The 21,490-nt window shown below is 44.4% G+C and overlaps 1 protein-coding gene across 4 annotated transcripts in view; it reads right to left on the bottom strand.

Moving 5' to 3' along the window:
- The window catches only part of UNK (unk zinc finger), an 890,253-nt gene that overhangs the window by 192,187 nt on the left and 676,576 nt on the right, over nucleotides 1–21,490 (bottom strand). For all 4 annotated transcript variants that reach the window (XM_069200175.1, XM_069200176.1, XM_069200178.1 and 1 more), the window contains exon 14: nucleotides 6,125–6,306. In XM_069200175.1, coding sequence (XP_069056276.1) covers nucleotides 6,125–6,306 — 182 coding nt within the window. The remainder of the gene's footprint in view (nucleotides 1–6,124; nucleotides 6,307–21,490) is intronic.

Genomic DNA, 21,490 nt, shown 5'->3' with positions numbered 1-21,490 from the left:
GAGACTTCTGGGGGGCTCCTTGACAGTTGCATGGACCACAAGCTTGAAGCAGCCTACCTAGGTAGTGTTGGAAGCAGGCCAGCGGTGTGGAGTAGTGTGAGCCAGAGATCGTAACCTTGCTGCAGCAAGTGGTGCTTGCTCTGTCTAAATATTTGAAAGACCAGCTGGGGCCTGGGCCCCCCTGCCTCTTTGGTGATAACCTGCGCCCTGTTCTGGCCTTCTGGGATACGCGATGATTCCCAACACCTGCAGGGGCGGATGCCACTTGAAACAGCCAGGGATGTTTCTGACCAAAGAAAAATCACAATCTGCCTCCAAACACAGAAAAATTGATAAGTACACCACACCGCTAGCCTCTGGTCCTAGATTGCCTGACTCTGCAACAGACAACAGGACACACAACTGGTGCAGGTCTAAAAAATTCTACTCATCCACTCTCTATGGCGACTTATATTTAATCAGGTCGAGCTACTTTTAGGACCTACTCCACCCTTCCGGCGAGATGATAAAGAACAGGTGTTCTGGTCAGCCAGAAAGTGAAGGAGGCCTTTAAATCTTATTTCCTCTGTGTTCAGACAGCCAAAGCTAAGTTTGTCTTACAATTAAATTCCTTGTGACTGCAGAGTGCCAAGATTTTGTCTTTTTTTTCCTAAACACACAACATTTAAATAGGTAAGTCAATTGTACAAACATTTCAAATATATTTCAGTAGTTGAGAAAACCCATTGTTTGTACTTGTGTGTGATATAAAAATTATTTTAATAGGATGAAAACAAATCAGAACACCTTCTGTGGTGATGTGCAAAGCATAAATGTTTTCTGAAACCCGATTTTGACAGATTTGTTAATAACATTATATAGTTTTATCAGTAAAGCTGTAAGTTAGTGGGAAGATTTTTTGGACACTTCTTGGAAATTTTCTGTCTGTAAATGACAGTGTGCTACCACATCATGCTTTAGTAATATATTTATTAAAAATGAGTGTTTAAAGTTAAACCTAGAAACACTCCTGCTCTGGTAGTGATGCTGTTAGTAAACTAAGAGGCCAGTCATGGACTACTTGTCCCCTATATGTGGACTAGATTCTTTCTATACATAGAGCAATTGTTTAGTCCATTTAAGCAAACAAAGAAGTTTTTTTGTACAGCAGAAATTCTGAGTTCACATATTCGAATTTACACTCATATGTGAGAATGAAGAAAATAGTGACTCTGTAAACTAAAATATTAACCGAGGGTCACACAACTGAGACCCATTTAAAGGTCACGTACATTACAGTTATCGTCGAGTAGATAATTCAATTTACTTGACCTACAGGTCTAGTAACATTTCTATGATTTTTCGATGGCTGTGGTGAAACTTCAATCACCCACTTCTAAGATGCTACAGACTATACAAGACTTCAAAGTGACTCCTGAGACGAAGATAGGGGCAGTCCTGGTCTGATGTCCACTTGCTCTCCATCAGCAGCCGAGCCATTGGGTGATCGGGAAGGGCAAAGTCCCCACCGCCGTTTTCTCCCATTCAGAATCTCTCTCTTTCAAATGGGCGAAAGCAGCGTTGGGAACATGGCTTTTTCTAGTCACCCAAAGTGTTGGCCACTGATGGTGAGCAAGTGGACTCTGAGCAGTTGCAAGACAGGTCGTTGATGCACTTAGTGAGAGGACCGGCATAAGATGCTACACTACGACCAGAGTAAATCAGAGAGAGGGAAACCTGTTGGACTGGCTAGGAAACTTATTCCGATCTCTACCTGGCCTAGACCCCTTGATATCGGTCACATCTGGAGCCGTCACAGTTTTTCTCTCTGCTGCCCAGGTTCTCTACTCAGGGGCCTGGATTTTACGTGAACTCAGACATATGTAATGTTCTCCCTCACTGTTAGCCGGTGTTTTCAGTTTTTAGGGTTAGCCCGATGGCAAAGGCATCCTTCGAGATCTGGTCACAGGACAGCGTCCTCAGTTGTTCAACTGGCACTTCATGATTCGAAATATGGAGTGGAGGGACAGGATTGTTAAATGTTGCTTGTTGACGGCATGTTTATCAGATATACTTCTCAAGGCTGCAATCACTGCCTTCCTTTTGACCATTGACACTACGTACATGCACTGTCGTCCCAGTGGATAAACACAATCCAGTCCTTTATGATGCCTTACTTGGAATGCCAATGGCCTTCTGAACAAGATTAAATAAAGTGCAGTCCTCAAGAGAGCTGAACACCTCTGCTTCTTCAGGAGACACTTGCTGAAGAATAGCTACAGATGCCTACACACATATGACGTGAGTAAGATGTACCAGATGGTATTCCCCAGAGGCTCCCAGAGGAGTCACTATCCTCCTTAATGCACACCTGCCCCTCAGACAGACCACAGCAAGGCTGACAGACTGGGCCATTATACATAGGCAGTTGGCACACTTAGAGGATTCCCTTTGAAGCTGTGCTCCATCTACACCCCTTAACCTCTGACACAAGCCTTGCTCTCTCATCTTAGTATGGCCCTATTATCCGCACCTAAGGGTCCCCCAATAGCATAAGGTGATTTCAATGGCTTGAACGATGTGACCTTGCACAGGAAAGAGCCACCTTTACTGACACTGCCTACTCGCAAGCCCACTGGCTCATGTCGGCAGAGCCCTGGATCTCTGTGAAGTCTGGCAACAATATAACCTGACCCAGTGGTGATGCACTTTTTTCTCTGGAGTTCATAACTTGCGTGGTGCCTTGATTATTTCTTTCTCCCATAAGCTTATCTCAGCCGGACAGTGACTATCAAACTTCATGCAAAAGGCCTGTCCAAACACACAGCATATACACAGGAAACTATATACTTAGTGGTTGACCAAAAAAACCCTTACTAGACATGCTTAGAGAAACATCCACCCATTACATCCAACAAAATACGGGCTCTGTGGGCTCATCTGGAACCTCATGTCAGGCCTATGAGGCAGTGGATTTGTGGCGAATAATTTCCATGACATCCTACTGCAAGTGAGAGAAGAGTTATCATTCTTCCTCTTGAAGAAGCAGTGGCTGATGCTAAAAGGTATTTTCACAAACTGGCTCCCTGATATTCCTTCACAGACTTACTGTTGTCACCCAAGAGCTGCAACATACTCAACCAGATGAGGCAAAGAATATTTGGCAAGCCTCCCTTAGTAGGCTGTTTGAGCATGGCAACAAAATAAATACACACATATTACTCACAATGCAGATGCATACGGAACATATACCGGGAAAGCCATGGCAGAGATGTTTGTGGCTTATGCTTCTCTACTCTATATGCTGACCCGTATTCTACACCACTGAGTAATGGTTGGGAGTAACAATCCAGCGCATCACATTAGATGTGCCACTCACCACTAGCCTTTTGGTACAAGCTATTACCTAGGTGGCAACAAGCAAATCATCAGGCCTCAATGGACTCCCCACTGAGTTCCTCAAATGCTAGGCTTCCATTCTTGCCCAGGTCCTACTGAATGTATATGCGGTGGCCCGAGCCTCTCGCTCCCTCCCTTTAAACTCTGAAGAATCCCTTACAACGGCTATACTAAAGGATGGCAAATCAGCACCAGTGTAATGTGTGATTTAGTACATCTAAACCAGAGCGGTCTTCAGCCACATCATTCCACCAGATATAATCTAAGTCGCCTCCACAAAGCAATAGTGATGGCCGGCCACTTACAAGGTCCACTGGTTATAATGGCAATAGACTATGAGAAAGCCTTTGATAGCCTATGGTCCTACCCCCTTTTCACGTTTGAAAATCTTGGATTTGGGCCCACACTGTCTCTATTACATCAAAATCCTGTGCAATACACCATGGGCCTGGGTCAGATGGGGCTGTGTCATTTTATCACACCCTTACAACTATGGAGAGGTCCGTGGCAGGGACGTCTGTCGCCACTTCTTCTGTTCACCCATCTGATCGAACCCTGCTGAGACTGGATGACACTGACACGATTTAAATGGTTTTCCTGTACACACAGATGACCTCCTACTTTATGTGGGTAAACCTGAAATGTCAGGCCCTATCATAATGGACATTGTAACTTCTTTTGGCAATGCCTCTGGGTTGCATGTCAACTGGAGCAAGACAAAATTATTCCCGCTGGTACACATTGCAGTTATTGACAGAAGCAAGTGGGATAGGCTTAACTGTTATTTATTCTGGTTTCTGCTACCTGGGGGTACAAATCAACAATAATGAGCCAGATGCTACAACAGGGAATTTAGTGTCCCTTACTTGCAGCTATTCCTGCCCTTGTTCTTATAAAGCTATGCAGCATTGCTTAAAATGGTTACTCTTCCTATAATGCTACACCTACTCCAGAACTAGTCTTTCTGTCATTCCAAGAGGTTCCTCACGACCTTCAACAGACTACTTACCATGTTTATAGGGGTTGGGGGACACATCTATCATTGCCAGCCCACCATTGTAAGTGAGGTTACAATGGTGGGCTGGCAATGATAGATGTGATCTCATACTGTGAGGCCTCCCACCATTTGGTTCTTAACCGTTAGCTTAATGTTCCCACAGACGATCCCACCTGCAGTGGAGTGCCTGCTGCTGGGAACGAAACGTCACCTACAGTACCTTCATGGGGGAAAACTGTTCTGAACAGCACCTCCAGCTGCCCTGATGGTATAAAGACTCTGGCAGACTTCTCTCCGGTGCCTGGGATGGGAGGGAAAAGCTAATGGGAGAAACCGCTTTGTGGCATGGTGCTCACCCATCTCAGGTCATCGCTTTGGAGGGGTTTGGCAGATAGGCCTTCCTTGGCATCTCCATCCTCTGCCACATAGTTAATTCTAAAGGGATATATTCTTTCAGGACCTCCAGGCGGAGTTTGGGTTAGAGAACTCCTCATTTTTCCTACACTTTCACAACATATGTGCATCCAGCATGTTTATTAAGCACACTGTTCTTTATATAAATAACCACAATAGCCTGGCAATATACATTCTGATTTTACTGGTAATGTTTCTCTGGCCTACATTGGGTGAATGTTGATGTTGTATATGTTAAAATCTAATAAACAGAATGTTTTGTTTTTTTAACAAAAAACAAAGGGGTGTGAACCTCTACGCTGATAAAATCAGCAATACCGTGGTCTGTACTGTTGCTCAATTCTTCGAGGCCAATTGCTTTCAGAACTTCTGCCTCACTTCTTATAGTTCACATTTCCTCTTCAGTGATTTGTCCAAACAGAGATAATCCTGAAACATGATTTTAATTGTGCCTCAGGTTCTAAGGATGATTTGCAGCCATGATGATCAATGAATCGAAATGCCATACATCCAGTGTATATTCAATATATGGATAAGCAATATCCTGTAGCTGCTAGCTCAGCTGAATCGACTGCAGCACTAATAATTTGGTTAACTATTGAGATAATTTTTTACAGCATTTCAGTGAAATCTTGCTGACAGTGTTTCAGCAAGTCATATCTACGCATATTATCCTTTGGTAGCGACCAAGGAGAGTAATAGCACTTGTGTTTTTAGGGAGTGTGGTATCCTACACACCTTCCACTCCACACCATCTGTCATGGTCTGGGGGAGATGTTTCAGGGCTGGATGCACGTCTATAGATGGGTTTGACTGATCAGCAGAGAGAGTGCCATGGATGTGCAGCAGTAGAATGCAAGGGTTCAATACAAATCCATTGCCTGTGTGCTTTAAATATGTTGTTCATCTTCAGTTTACTGGCATTATGCTCCTTCAGTTCCCCTGTCCTATACATCTCCAGTGCACTCAGCCCCCTAGTGGCCCAGCCCTTTATCCAACGCAGTATCCTCATATTATATTCCTCCACCAGTCTACCTCTCAGGTCACTTTCAATATCACTCTACAATGTTCTTGTATTGTATCCCAATGCAATCTTTCAGGGTCCCATTCCATTCTCTTTTATTGATTTACTCCAATCTTTCAGTACTATTCCCTGTTCTGACTTTACACTCTTGTGCCCTAACACTGAACTCCTTCAGCATACCACCTAATGTTCTGGCATTCTTCACCTCAGGAGCACTGGCCGTGTCCCATACCGAACACTCAAACACTGAAGCCTTTACTTCTTCTCCCATCTCTTATACACAATACTCTTTCAGTGTGTTGGTTTTGTACCTGTTTGGCCTGTTTCCAGGACTCCTCCCACTGTTTGATTGTGCTGTTGGATTCCTCTAGTTCCTGGCGCAGCCTTGTAAGATCTGCATTGAGCGGCCCTGACAGAAATGCAGGTGATGTACTAGGGGAAAAGCTGCCAGAAGCAAAGTGTTCCCATATATTGCTATTCATTCCATTCAGACCTGTAAAGACATAGGGAGAGAATATATCACAGATGGTAAACATTAAATCTCCTTAGCTGTACATTAGGGTAAAAGAAGACAGGCCAAGATGCAGTGACAATGGTCTGCATGTCTTACTACATCATAACACTGGAAAGAAGAGGGGTACTCAGGGAGCCACAGATATTGATATACAGATACAAGGTATATCTTTCTCTGTAAGCATCTATTTGTTCCATGTAGTGCCAACAGACTGACATGCTCTGCATACTCCTGCTATGTATTGTTGGGCTTTGGCATTGCTTTTCTCCTAGGAGTTCTTTCGAATCACTAGGTCCTGGCAAACCCTCCTCTGGATGTAGATGCACATGTGTTTTCAGCCAATGGGTGTAAATAAGGAGTAGTGATTACAGGAAGAATAGTGAACATGCAAATAAAAAGAAATGTTAAAGAGAAAGAGATCCGTAGAAACCTCTGGCTTCCAGGGAGGAGGCTAAGAACATTTGTATCTACAGCACTACAAGCACTGAACAGATGCCTACACGGTAACATATTCTGTTCGTAGCATGTGTGGCTGTAGATACACATGCTCTACACAGAGTGAAGCAGTACTCCTCTAAGCAGTGGCTAGAAAGTGGATGGTGCAGAGGTCTCAAATAAAGTCCTGAGGACAGCTTGATCAACTCTGGCCTGTTTTCATGATAGAATGTCCACACAATAATCTTTCATAAAAGTGTGTGGAATGAACCAAGTGGCAGCTCTACGTGTGTATGCTATGGATATGTTCCCCAGAAAAGCCATAATATCGACCTGCTTGAAGGTGGAGTGGGACCTGGGATGGAAGATAGTGGTCTCTTAGCTTTAGCATAGCAGGCATTAATGCATTTAACTATCCACCTGGCAGTCACTGCCTTTGAAATGATGTGGCCTTTATGAGGCTAAGAGAAAGCTACAAACAGCTGTTGTGTGTTGCAAAAAAATCAGGTCCTCTCAAAGTAATACACAACAGCATGCTTAACATCGTGAGAAGTGCTCTTTAAGTTACCAAGGCAGGCTGTGGGATGAACTCTGGGAGCTCAATGGACTGGGAAAAGTGGAATAGAGAGATCACCTAGGGCAAACACTTAGGACTGGTTCCGAGAACCTCTTTTTCTTTGTGGACTTGGAAAAAAAGTCCCTGAAAAGTTAGGGCCTGGAATTCACTAACGCGCCTGAGTGAGGTGATTACAATGAGGAAGGCAACCTTCCAAAAGAATAACTGCAGGGAGCATGTATGCAATGGCTCGAAGGGTGGTCCCATCAGTCCGGGGAGGACAACGTTAAGATTCCAGAAGGGGGCAGGAGGTACCCTATGTGGGATCACTCACTTAAGGCATACAATAAAGGATTTGACAAAAGTGTTCTCTAATCTGCATGTAAGCAGAAATAGGGTCTAGGTGTAGCCTAACTAATGTATAAACCAAATCTGGAGTTGTAGGAGACAACAGAAGATATCATGTTCAGTAGAAGTGAGTGGGTTACGCAACCGTTTACACTTAGCAGCATAACAGGTGAGCCTAAGGAGCCCTTAGAAGAACAGCCAACAAGCCTTGATAGCTGCAAGGGTCATGGTGCACAGGGGTACTGTCCTGCAAGGACAGGTAAGGGCTTACTGTCTCTCAAGTTGGATAGCTGGTAGAGAGGACCTCCACCTGTGATGCAAGATCCATGCAGCCGGCGGTCGTTGCAGTTGGTGCCTGCAGATGCAGGGGCGTGACTATTTCACTCCTTCACTCTTTCTTGCTTCTTGTGCAGGCTGAAGACTCGTCACCCTCAGAGGATGCACAGTCAGGGAAATGTTGCAGTTGCTGGAAGGAGTCAGAGAAACAATGTTGCAAAGTGGAGTCGTCACTAGAGTTGCAGATTGTCAGTTCCTAGAGGGTCCAGTTGCAGTCCCGGAGGAGGCCAGCATGAAGTAAATGATGCAGAGGAGTCCTGCTGGAATCTTGCACGTCGAATTTGAGGACCCACCCCAGAGGAAGACACTAAATAGCCCTGGAAGGGGGATTGGTCCCCTAGCAGGGTGACCACCTATCAGGAGGGGGCTGTGACGTCACCTGTCTGACCTGGCCACTCAGATGCTCCCAGGGGCCTCTTCCCACCTTGGATTCAAGATGGCAGAATCAAGTGGCCACCTGGAGGAGCTCTCGGCACCACCCCTGGGGTGGTGACGGAGAGGGGAGTGGTCCCTCCTCTTTCCATTGTCCAGTTTTATGCCTGAGCAGGGACGGGGGTCACTGAACTGGTGCAAACTGGTTTATGCAAGGAGGGCACCAAATGTGACCATCAAAGCATACAATTGGCTTGGGGAGGTTACCCCACCCAAACTATGTAACACCTATTTCCAAAGAGAGAGGGTGTTGCCTCCCACTCCCAAAGGAAATCCTTTGTTCTGCCTTCCTGGGCTTGAGCTGGTCAAGCAGCTGATAGGGCAAAAACCTGTCTGTAGGATGGCAGCAGCGTGGGCTGTCCAGGAAAGCCCAGCAAACTGGTAGGAGCAAGGCTGGGGGTTCTCTAAGGAGCACCCACAGTGCATGGAATCATACAACCAGTACTGACAACAGTATTGGGGTATGATTCCAACATGTTTGATACCAACCATTCCCAGGTTTGGAGTTTCCATTATGTAGCAGGACACAGGTATGACCTATGTCCAGTACACAGGTCAAATGGCTTCCCCGCACTTACGAAGTCCAGGAAAATGGAGCTAGAGTTCGTAGGGGACCTCTGTTGATGCAGGGGTTCCCCTTACACACAGGTACTTGCACCCTGCCCTCTGGGCTAGGAGGGCCTGCCATAGGGGTGACGTACAGTGACCTGTAGTGAAAGGGTGCACGCACCTTTTCACACAGGCTGCAATGACCAGCCTGCAGACACATTTTGCATGGGCTCCCATGGGCGGCATAATACAAGCCGCAGCCCATGGGAAACCCCTGGTGTCCCATTGACCTGAGTACCTAGGTCCCATATACTAGGGACTTACATGGGGGCACCAGTACGCCAATTGTGGGGTGTACAGAGTCAGGAACAACCAAATTTAGAGGGAGAGAAAGCACAGTCACTGGGATCCTGGTTAGTAGGGTCCCAGTGAACACAGGCAAAACACAGGTAAAAAGTGGGGCTAACTATGGCAAAAAGAGGGTACTTTCCTACAATCACATATCTCACATTGAAGAATGAAATGTGGGTAATGGCAAATATCACCCAATCAAATGTTAGATTTTGCAAATTGTTGCACGATCTATGTCTAGTTCATAGGTTAAGGAGCTTAAGTATTTGAACTTCTATTTATGCCCCAGCTAAGGTGACTTATATAAGAAGAGAGAGAGGGGAACAGTATTATTGATGATATCGTTATGAACTTGAAGACTGAGGGAGCTGTATTCAGTGGATTGGAACGCTGGATAAATATCCAACTAGAACGGATTCCCAACCTATAATGCTTACATAGCTTCACAATAAAATACATACTTTGCTTGGCTAGAGTAGAAGAGGAGGTTAGATCTGATGTCCTCATTACCATACTGTGAATTCTGAAATCATATGGTGCGAGACTGTAGCACTGATCTACACAAAGTATATAATTACACACCCAACTAATCTAATATATGTATCTTTTCATCATTAATAGTAGGACTGGGGAAATTTAAATGATGCTAATGTAATTTGCATGATTTCATTCATTTCACTTTACGCGTTTATGTGAAATTCACAAAATTATGCCACTACACCACTGCAAGTAATTACACGCCATTCGTGGGAAAAATTCCCAGTGAAAGGACAGGGACAACACCTCATGAGTGGCTGCTCGCTGTGCTTTGTTTAAATGCTTCCCTTCAAACTAAAAATTAACCCCAGGACAACTTTTGTGCTAAAATATAAAGGTTTTGCATGTCATGTAACCATGACATTAAGCATAGTTACAAAAGGCATGCTGTGTAACTTTTGTACACATCAAAATGATAGGTGGCTTGGTTCAGCGCAATAGCTGTTTTTGGGTGCATTAAATCCCATGAATGTACCAGGGAAAAATAGGGATGATTGGAAGCTACATAAAACATTGATAACAATACAAATGAGGCCATAAACCAGGAGAGGGGTTACTAGTAGTAACAAAAAATACAGCAACAGACGTATTTTTGCAAACACTTGTATACAATAGCAGGACACTTAATACTGTTGAGAATTCTGTAATAAATACTGATCAGTAGCTATCTCTCTACTTCCAACAACGCAGATACTTGTGCTACAGGAAGAAACAAATAAGTTACTTACCCTGTAAGCATCTGTTCGTAGAATGTAGTGCTGTAGATTAACATGCTCTGCATACTCCTGCCATCAAGTGTTAGAGTTGGAAGTTTAAAAGTTGTTTTTGTTCAACAAATAATTTCGAGTCACACGGTGTGATGTGACTCCTCCCTGTGCTGGCAATGTGCAACTTCATTGTTAGACTGTTTTCCACACAGTGAATGACAGTTAGAATGGAGTGGTAAGAACAGTATGATGACCATGAGTTTAGTATTTATACAAGAAGAAGTGTAAAGGGGGAGGATATCTGTAGCAACCACTGGCTCCTGTTGAGGTGGGTGGTTGACATGTCAATCTACAGCACTACACGTTACGAACAGACGCTTACAAAGAAAGAAACATATTCCATTTGTACCATGTATGGCTATAGATACACAGACTGGAAAGCAATGCTGCCGTAAGCGTTGGTCAGCCAGTGGATGGTGCAGATGTATGAAATGAAGTCCTTAAGCCTGCTTGGCCAACTCTAGCTTGTTGATGTGCTACACAGTAGTGCTTTGTAAAAGTATGTGGAGTTGACCATGAAGCTGCTTTACAAACGTCAACTATGAGGATATTTCAGAGGAAACCCACTGTTGCACCCTTCAGACGGGTGGCCTGAGAGGTGCTGGCAAAATTCTTTTGGCTTTAAGATAACAGGTTTGGGTGTATTTTACAAGTAACCTAGTTATATCAGCTTTTGTTACGGGATGACCTTTATGGGGTTTAGCAAAAGCAACAAAAGGCTGTCAGGTTTTGCAAAAAAGATTTGGTCCTGTCATTGTAACACATAATGGCACATTTAGCGTCAAACATGTGAAGTGATCTTTTGGCCACAGGGTCTGTTTGGGGGAAAAAGACTGGGAGCTGTGCAGTTTGGTTGAGATGGAAAGTGAGAGAACCTGGTCTTCAGAATGCAGAATGACCCTTTGTTGCGGACGTGAAAGAAAGGTTCCCTTAAGTGTAAAAGTCTGTAATTCACTTATATGCCTCAAGGATGTAATAGTTATAAGGAAGGCAATCTTCCATGAAAGGAACTGTAAAGGGCAAGGGTGTGGTAGTTCAAAAGGAGGGCCCATAAGCCTGGTAAGGACATATTAAGGTTCCAGACCAGGCCCTGTGGAACTCTGGGTGTGACGACCTTTTGAAGGTCTTTCATGAAAGCCCTGATGACAGGGATTCTGAAATTGTTGAGTATTACCTGTTCTGCATACATGCAACAATGACAGCTATGTGCATACATAAGTGTAGGTTAGTCCTGATTGTTGCAAATGAAGGAGGTAGAATATAATATCTTGTAAAGCAGGTGTTTTAAGTGTCTATGTGCTGTGAGTGCCAACAGTGGACAAATCTTTTACACTTGACTGCATAGAAGGCCTGCGTCAAGAGTCTGTGGGATTTCTTCAGGATGTCCATGCATTCCTGAGGTAGATATAGGTAACCACATTCTAGGACTCCAAGAGCCAGATTGCAAGTTTGAGCTGCATAGGGTCTGGGTGTCTGACTCTGCCTTGGTTGTGTGTGGGAAGTTCCGGCTTGTTAGGGAGTTTCTGGCGTAGAGTGACAGAAATCTTGGGGAACATTGAGAATCACAGTTGTCTGACCCAGGAAACAGCCACCAAGATGAGAGTGAGGGATGTTTGCTAAAGCTTTCTGACAGTGCACAGGAATAGTGGGGGAGGAGGAAAAGTGCAGGCAAAACTCCCTGACCAGTTTATTCATAGAAGATTACCTATGGGGTGAGGGTGTGGAAACTGAAGACACATTTTGTCATTTTGCATTTCAAGAAAGACGAATAGTCTAACTCTGGGATACGCCAATGATGGGACCAATATGTTACAAGCGCAATAGAAACTTGCTATATACTAATACAGTGACTGGCAGAATTCCTATTTGAAGTGAGTTGCAATGTCACCTACCTCATTACTTTTCATGAAGTAGGTTGCAAACTGTGCCTCACTAAATGTGAAGCAGCCTGCTGGGGTCAGCAGACCACCATATCTGTGATAACTGGTTAAATCAATTTTTTGTTTTAAATGTAGTCTGTTTTCCTAAACTGAAACAGGCTGGTGTTCATTTGAGAAGTCAATAAGTATCAATTGTCTGCTACCAAAACTATTGTCCTAAACAACCGAAACATAGCATTCCGAACTGTAGTTTGGAGGGGGATCACCTCTACTGTCAGAAACAAAGGGACGCCAAATTTCATACTTGAACTAAAGACCTGATAAGGCTGTCAAGGATAACTATGATCAAGCGGCAAACAAGGATAATGATCCATTTTAGGATCATTGAAATCAACAAAGTGCTGGACTATGTAAAATACGGAAAATATTACTTATCCTATAAGCATTTGTGCATGCCATGTAGTGCTACAGATTCACACACTGAGGAAACTCCTGCCGTCTAGTTTTTGTACTCTGACGTCTACAACTTGTTTTTGTTCCAAGAAGTCTGTTGATTCCCGAGATATAGTGACTCTTCAGTTAGTTGGCCCATAGGCATCAACTCCATAGTTACATTGTTTTCCTGCTCACTGGGTGAGGATGGACACAGGGCATGAGAATGCATAAAGATGTCCATGCAAAAGAAAAGTAGAGCTAAAAAAGGAAAAAGCTATCTGCAAAATCCAAACGTTTCCAGAGAGAAGGGTGGCGCATGTGAATCTACAGCACTACATGCCATGCACAGATGCTTACAGAGTAATATTTTCAGTTTGTGGCATGTTTAGCTGTAGATACAGATGCTGTGCATAGAAAGTAAAGCAGTTCATCCTACAAGGTAGTAGCTAACTAGAGGATGTTGCAGAACATTGCAAAAGTGTACGCAGGACAGCTTAGCCCACTGGGGCTTGCTGCCTCGCTCAGACAGCCACAAAATAGTGTTTGGTGAATGTGTGGTGTGGCAAAAACAAATGAACAGTGCACACCTCACGTATTTCACTAATCAACGATTTAACATGCTCAATGGCAAGATCTTGGCGTGTAGATGTGATTTGTGACCTGCCCCTTGGCACGAAGATTGAATACCATAACTGGCTGGTGCACCGTTGCATACCAGACTCAAGCTGCACAGCTGTGTAGGCATAAGCCATAGAAATCAAGAAACGAAAATCCACTCCACGTAAACCATTGTAATCCAAGTTTATTCCAATATTCTTCAATGACTGATTAGTTCACACAGAGGCAGTGTGACTTCAAACATTATTATATACTAAAGAAAATGCCCATCCAAGCTTTTTTCTGCATCACATTAGAATTCACGCCTCATCCTGAGTAACCCAGAAATTTACCCAATGCATGTCAAGGAAGAAGCCCATTGTCGAGGGTAACTTTGATATAAAAAAAAAAAAAAAATCCCATCAAACCATGGATAATCTTTTAAAACATAAGCAGGCATAAAAAATAAATCATGCAGTGAGCACCCAAGAACCTCCAACAAAACAAACTATGGCCAATTACACCACAGAGTCTGTGAACAATTTAAACCAGAAAAGTATTTTGACAGAGTGTTCGTTACTGGATGCGCGTGCTGTTACACTGAGAGAAATAACCTGCTGTGCAAAATCAGGTGTGAATCAAACAAACTCACGGTGCTACTGATATATTCTCTAGATTCCCCTTGTCTCAGCGCCGGTACCAGCAGCATGACTGCTTAACTGCCTCCAGCAATAATGTGTGGTGTGGACCAGGTAACTGCTTTATAGATCTCAGCTACTGTTACCTAAAAATGCCACTCAGGCTGACCTTTTACGTGTAAAGTGCAGCCTTGGCGGAGCAGGGAGTTTCCTTTTGGCTGTGGCATAGCAGGTTAGAATACACTTGAGTAACCAGTGATCTATTGCTGCTTTTGAAATGGCACTGCCTTTGCGTGGTTTTGAAAAGGCTACAAATAGCTGTTGTGTAAAATGATTTTGTCCTATCAAGGTAATACATGAGGGCCCACCTTACTTCTAGTGTGTGAAGTGCCCTCTCTGTTACTGAGTTTGGAACAAGGGTAGATCTACTGTCGTGTAAGGGTGGAAAGCAAAGATCATCTTGGGTAGAATCTTCGCATTAGTTCTAAGTACTAACCTGTCAGAGTGTACCTCAAAAACAGTTCCCCTAATGTGAGCACTTGAATATCCCTTACTTGTCTAACGGAAGTGATGACAACTTAAGAACACCGAATTGAAAAAAGGGGATATGGAGGATTAATGGTCCAGTGTATGCCCTCCTACGGATACTATAATATACTGAAATACACTGTTCCAAAAAGTGCAAGAAAGGAAGGAACTTGGGTCCTAATAATTAGGAGCAAGAGTCCTCACACACCCTATTGGGTGTCATGCTTCATCATCGGACATGCTCCTCGTCAGACCGGCGCTGCAATGTCTGACGGGCTCCCTCTTTCGGGGGCTCTTTGCCGGAGATCTTTTCTCAATGATGCCACAAACCCCAAAAGTGAGTAAGGAGAAAAAAGAAGGGAGAATAATGGAAAAATAAAAATTGGTTCACAACCCTCTGAATAATAAAATTTATTAATCTATTTAGGGAAATGGCCAAGATTAAAAACACAACAAGGGAGTGGGAAAGAGGTAATGCTCCACCACTCCATATTGGTTTGTAGAAACAAGAGGAGGCCAGGAATTACTTGACGCACCTCAGCAGTGAGGTCAACATGTTTCGCGTCTCTATGGGCCTCAAAGGATCCAGTGACGCTTCTTCAGGACCTAATGTATTTTAAATCTCTCCTACTATCAACTAATTAGATTCCTGCAGTCTGCAACTGTCAGTACAAAGTCAAAAAGGAAGGATACCAGTCACTTACATGAGTAAGTATAGAGTGCTCGACCATTACCTCTTTCCCACTCCCTTGTTGTGTTTTGTGTTTGCGGCATCATTGAGAAAAGATCTCCGGCAAAGAGCCCCCCGAGAGAGGGAGCCCGTCAGACATTGCAGCGCCGGTCTGACGAGGAGCATGTCCGATGATGAAGCATGACACCCAATAGGGTGTGTGAGGACTCTTGCTCCTAATTATTAGGACCCCAGTTCCTTGCTTTCTTGCACTTTTTGGAACAGTGTATTTCAGTATATTATAACTTAAGAACACCGTCTTCCAGTATAAAAATTGTAGAGGGCAAGAATGAAGGGGTGTCCAATAGGTCTTGTGAGGATGATATTGAGATTCCAGGATGGGACTGGGGGTATCCTGAAAAGGCCAACTCTTGAGTCCTGCCAAAAACATTTGTTAACAGGTAATCTAAACAGAGAGGAGTGTGCCCTATTTTGTAAGTATGCTGCCACTGCAGCTAAATGTAGGCGAACGGATGTGTAAGCCAGGCCTGAGTGTTGAAAGTACAATATGGAGCAGACAATGTCTTGCATTGTTGGTTTCAGAGAGGCAGTGTGTTTGTGTAGACAGTAGTGGACAAACGTCTCTCACTTTGTGGCACAACAGGCCGTAGTAGTGGGGCATCTGGCTTACTTAAGGATGTTCATGCACTCAGGAGGTAAATTTAGATAACTAAACTCTAGGACCCCAGGAGCCAGGTGATTAGATTGAGCTGTCTGGATGTAGGATGTCTTAAGGTAACCTGGTGTTGTTTGAGAAGGTCCAGCTTGCTGGAGAGCTTCTCAAGACGAATTATCAAGAGATCGAGGAGAGTTGTGAACCAAAGGAATCTGGCCCATGTGTGAGAAACCACTATTAAGTTGAGGGAGGTTTGCCGGAGCTTCCGATTCACATAAGGATGGAATGAGAGAGGTGGAAAAGCATAGGCAAATATCCCTGACCAATATTCCAAAGTGCATTTTGCATGGACTGTGGGTGTGGAACCTAAACGTGAAGCTTGGCCATTTTGTGTTTTATGTGGGTGCGAATAGATCTATGTCGGGAAATGCTGAAAGCAGGGGATCAGGGCCTCTTGGAGGAGTTCCTACTTGTGGACTAGTTGCTGCACCCTGCTAAGCAGGTCTGCAGAGTTGTTGTCCACTCCTGGAAAGTATTCCGCAGGAGGTGGACCTTGTGGTGAACCATTCACTGCCAAACATCCTGTGCCAACCTTGATATCTGGGAGGAGTGTGTGTCAGTTTGTGAAGGTAGTACATGGCAGTCAAGTTATCTGTCTTGATCAGGGCTGTTTTGTGGTGAATGTGGCCAAAGAATGCTTTGAGAGCCAACTGGACCGCCAGCACCTCCAGAAAATTTACACAAAATGTCTCTTGGAAGGGAGCCCACAAACCCTGCGCAGTGATATCCTGTAGATGCGCCCCTCCATCACATGAGAGAGGTGTCCATGATGAGTCAGTTGTGGAGCAGGCTTTAGGAAAGGCTTGCCCTGTAAGAAATTGGTGCTGTTTCAACACTGCAGAGAGTGATAGGTGCTGTCTTTTATGTACACTAGATCTTCCCACAGACACTCCGCTTGAGACCACTGTGCTGGCTAGATACTCTTGGAGCGGATGAATATGTAACAGGACATGTGGAATTATGGCGATGCAAGTAGCTATCATGCAAGGAAGGTGAATCCCTATGCATACAGTTAGCTGGCAAACCAGTTGAGAAAGAGGAAGCAGGCACTGAAAGGCTTGCGCTTGAGAAGGATTGAGGTAAGACTTTGCAGTGACTATTCAATATTACCCCTAGGAAGGGTTGTATCTGTTGTGGCTGAAGATGGGATTTTCCCAAATTGATGGTGAAGCTCAGACTGTGAAGGATATCTAAAGTGTTGTGCGTGAAAGCGAGACACTGCTGCCTGCACTCTTTACAAGCCAGTTGTTGAGGTAGGGGAAGACGTGGATGCCACTCCTCCGTAGATGCGCTGCGACCAGTGCTTAATTTGTGCTTGTTGTTTCCGGTGCTGAACACCAGCACTTATTTTTGAGGGTCGGGGCTTGCTCTTCTGCCTCAAGCATTTGCTGCAAGCAAAAAACACATATGGGAAAGACGGGGGAAGGGAAAAACGAAAATACATCACAAAGGGAGAAAGCAGAAAGCTGCAAGAGTAAGCTGAAGGGGCAAGGAGTTGCTTTAAATGGATTGAAGAGGCCCGATATGGCTTCAGGATTACGCTGACTCAGTATTCGGTGTTCACACATTTAATTGCAGCAGCTGCGTGTTTAAGAGGAGGGCTTTGAGCACCGACACCTCTTCATTCACAAATTAATCACTGGCTGCGACCACTGCCAGACATTTGGTGAAAACTCTGGGCACGGTGGTAACACCAAAGGGTAGAACTTTGAATTGAAAGCTCTGGCCCCTTACCATGAATCTGAGGTAGTGACGATGTGCAGGGTGGCTGGAATGTGGAAATAAGTATATTCAAGTCAAATGCAGTTCTTGAGTTGCCTTGCAAAAGAAGCAGTATGACATCTTGAAATGTAACCATGTGGAAATGGTCTGACAAGATGTACTTGTTGAGGGAGCAAAGGTCTAGAGTGGGTTTGAAAGACCCGTCTTTTTTGGGAAATAGAAAGTACAGAGAGCACATACTTGTGCGGCATTGATATGGCGGCACTGTCTCTATGGCTCCTTTGAGGAGTGCTGTTGGAGTTGACAGGAAAGAGTTTGCGTGGTGGGATGTCTGGTGGTTTGGTAGTGAGCTCTGGTCTGTAACTGTGCTCTACAGTGGCAAAGACCCACTGGTCTGAGGTAATGTTGAGCCATTGTGAAAGGAACCTTTGAAAACACCGCCAAAAGGTTTTGTGTGATTGGGGTGGAGGGAGTCAATGCTTAAGAGGGGTGGCTGAATGAGCCGCTTCACCTCTACCGCTAACCTTGGAATTGTTTCCCTCCCCTGTATTTGCCCCTGGAGTATCCTCAGGATGTTTGGGGTTGCTGTTGTTGCCTATGATAGGAGGTGGAAGCCTCCAGGGAGGTGGCTTTAGTGCTGCCACAAAACTGTGTGAGGTTGAAAAGTGGAACACGGGACGGTGACTGGAGAGCTCCCATTGCTTTGGCTGTATCTTTTTTGATTTTCTTCAGCATATGATCAACTTGTGGGCCAAACAGGTGTTCTCCACTGAAAGACATGTTGACCAAATGCTGTTGAACTTCTGGCTTAAAGCCAGAGATATGAAGCCAATCATACCTGCCTACAAGGACACAAGTTTACTCCCCTGGCAGCAGAGTCAGCTGTGTCAAGGGCGCATCTAATGAATGTGTTGGAGATGGCCTGCTCTCTGGGAAAAATATCCAGAGCCCGCTGCCTGTACTCATCAGGGAAGTGTTCTATGAACTCCTCATTTCATCCCATTGGGCACAATCAGCCCTACAAAACTTGCAATGCGCCAATGAGTCACCAACTGTGCGGCACCTTTGCCTGCCGGTTTCCTGGCCAGTGGCTCGCTTACAGGCAGCAGGGACAGCCAATGAGTCTGGCGGGAGCTGGCCTGTAACGTAAGGTTTATACTTCTTGTCACACCCTTGGTGTGAGAACTCTGGCCTGCACTGGGTCTTTAAACACCTCCTGTGTTGGCTTAAGAACATCCTTAAGCATTGATAGGTACTGGGTGGCCCATGGTGTGTAGGAGAGCGTTTCCACCAAGAAGTCCTCCTCTTCCGGTATGGAGTGTAAATCCACCTTGTCAAAGGCGGCTGAATTCTGAATAACCTCATAATAAGAGGTGGTGTCATGTGGAGGTGAGGGTTTGGCAGGGTATAGGTTAGGGTCACTGGGCTCTGGAGAGATCCCGTAGTAATCGTCTTGGGGGTCATACTGTGATCTTGATCACACTGGACCTCGTAGGAATCTAAGGGTAGCAGGCTTCCCTCACTATAAGAGGAATGGAAAGACCGCTTAGGCCAAGAGGGAGGTGGAGTTGGTAAAGGTAGGGGACGGGGGAGAAAAAGATGAGCTGGTCTTGAGGGCAGCTGACAGGTGCCCCTATCATGTCTCTTTTACTGCTGCTCAAATTTGGGCTGGCTCTTGAGACCGAGAGACTGCTGCACTTGTGGTGGAGGTTTGGCAATAATCTTGCCCAAGTAAAGGTGAATAAACAACCTTTGTTGCAGCGAGTCCCGTTCCTGCTGAAGGGGCTGTCAGATGGGGAGCTTCGGCGCAGGCATTATGAACACCAAGACGCAAGACCGAAGCAGTAAACCACGATGGTGAGAAAAAAAAGTAGGTGCACTGAAGGATTGCTCGAGGGCTACCGGGAGCAGAGAACTCGAGAAGCCCTGACCAAGACTGCCACACAACGAAGCAGGTCCGACCCAGACTGTGGAAGAAAAGTGACTATGGAGTCAATGCCCATGCACATTTCTATCTAAGTTAAAGTGCCACTATAGCTTATGACTCCAAAGACTTCTTTGAACAAAAACAAGTTGTACATGTCTGAGTTCAACAATAGATCGTAGGAGTATGCACAGCATGTGCATCTACAACTACACATGCCATGAACTTATATTTGTCAGATGTAACACAGTGCCTGTACTACAGATCATGATAGTGAGTAAAGAGGTGGCAATTTAAAGGATAGTTGGCTTCCAGACAAGTCATCTGTTCTGATATCTTTCGCCTTGTGAAGAAAAGACTGTCAAGGTAAAGAACCCAAGTAAACAAATATTGGAAATATTTTTTGGCATAAAACTGCATTTATACAAATGTTTCAAATATTTACTTTTACATATTACTATTTTAAGTGCTTGTTTTAAGAATTATTTAATACAAAATGAAGAATGACTTTTATAAAAGCACTGAATTGAACAGCTTTGAGGAGTAGTTTACAGTTCTGGCAAAAGGCATTGGATAACCATGTGCTGGGAATAGGACAGTGAAGTAGCAATGTAGAAATTCCATAGGATGGTTCATGCAGTGGTTCAGCAAGATTAAAAAAAAGGAAAATGTTATTTACTCTGAAAGTATCTGTTTGCAGTTAGTAGTGCTGTAGAGTTGCATGCTGTGCATACACCTGAAAGCTAGTGCTAGCCTTTGACATTATGTGTTTTCCTTTGAAGGATAAGGGGCGACTCCTTCCGTAGTTCACAATCTACATGGTAATGAGCTCCGTCCTGCATTGTTTTCCACTCAGTGGGACAGAGGTGAAAGTTGTGTGTAGAGTAAGAAAACAAGGTACTTATAGGTAACTGCAGTTATCTAGTATTGGTATCTTTCATAGATTAACATGCTTATGTCATTCCCCGTCATCAAAGTTGGAGTCCCACGGTACCTTAGAAAAGCAGTATGTGAGAATCACATAGGCTATAATGGCAGCAGCCATCAATTGAACAGCCTATCTATGTCCTTTTGAAAAAAGAACCAAACTTGACGCCTGACCAATCAGGCACCAGCACCCTCTAGAATACTCCCAAGAGAGGCTCTATCCCTCGGATTTTTTTAGCACAAGAGTGAAGTACACACTGAGGTAAAAGGTGAGCCTCAAAGGGGAGGCGAGAGGGTCCCATTTGAATCTATGAAAGATACCAATACTGGATAACTGCAGTTAAAGGAAGGAAACTTGTTTTCTTATCCAGTATTGGATCTTTCATAGATGCACATGCTTGAATCAGAAAAGCAAGCAGTACCTAAAGCAAGTATTACAACCCTTAGTGGCTGATGGGTGAATAGAAAACAGCTCCTAATCCAGGCAGTAGTGCTGTGTAAAGGAATGGGTAATGTTCCATGTCGCAGCCCGGCATATCTTATCCAATGATATCCCTGCAAAAAGAGCAGCTGAGGTTGACACTGCCCTCATGGAATGCGCCTCAGGTTTCCCGGTGAGCAGTTTGCCAGCTCAGGAGTGGCAGAACTGAATAGTTTGTGAAGTTCATATTGCTATTGTTGGTTTCTTATAGGAGCTCCTTTAGTTCTTTGACTGTAGGAAACTAATAACTGATCCATTTTACGTAGCTACTTTGTGTGGTGGAGATAAAACTTGAGACATCGTTTTAGGTCTAG

Source organism: Pleurodeles waltl, chromosome 7 (assembly GCF_031143425.1).
Source record: "Pleurodeles waltl isolate 20211129_DDA chromosome 7, aPleWal1.hap1.20221129, whole genome shotgun sequence".
NCBI classification, from domain to species: Eukaryota; Metazoa; Chordata; class Amphibia; order Caudata; family Salamandridae; genus Pleurodeles; species Pleurodeles waltl.
The sequence above is the reverse complement of the archived record's forward strand: the minus strand, read 5'-3'. Positions and strand labels throughout refer to the sequence as shown.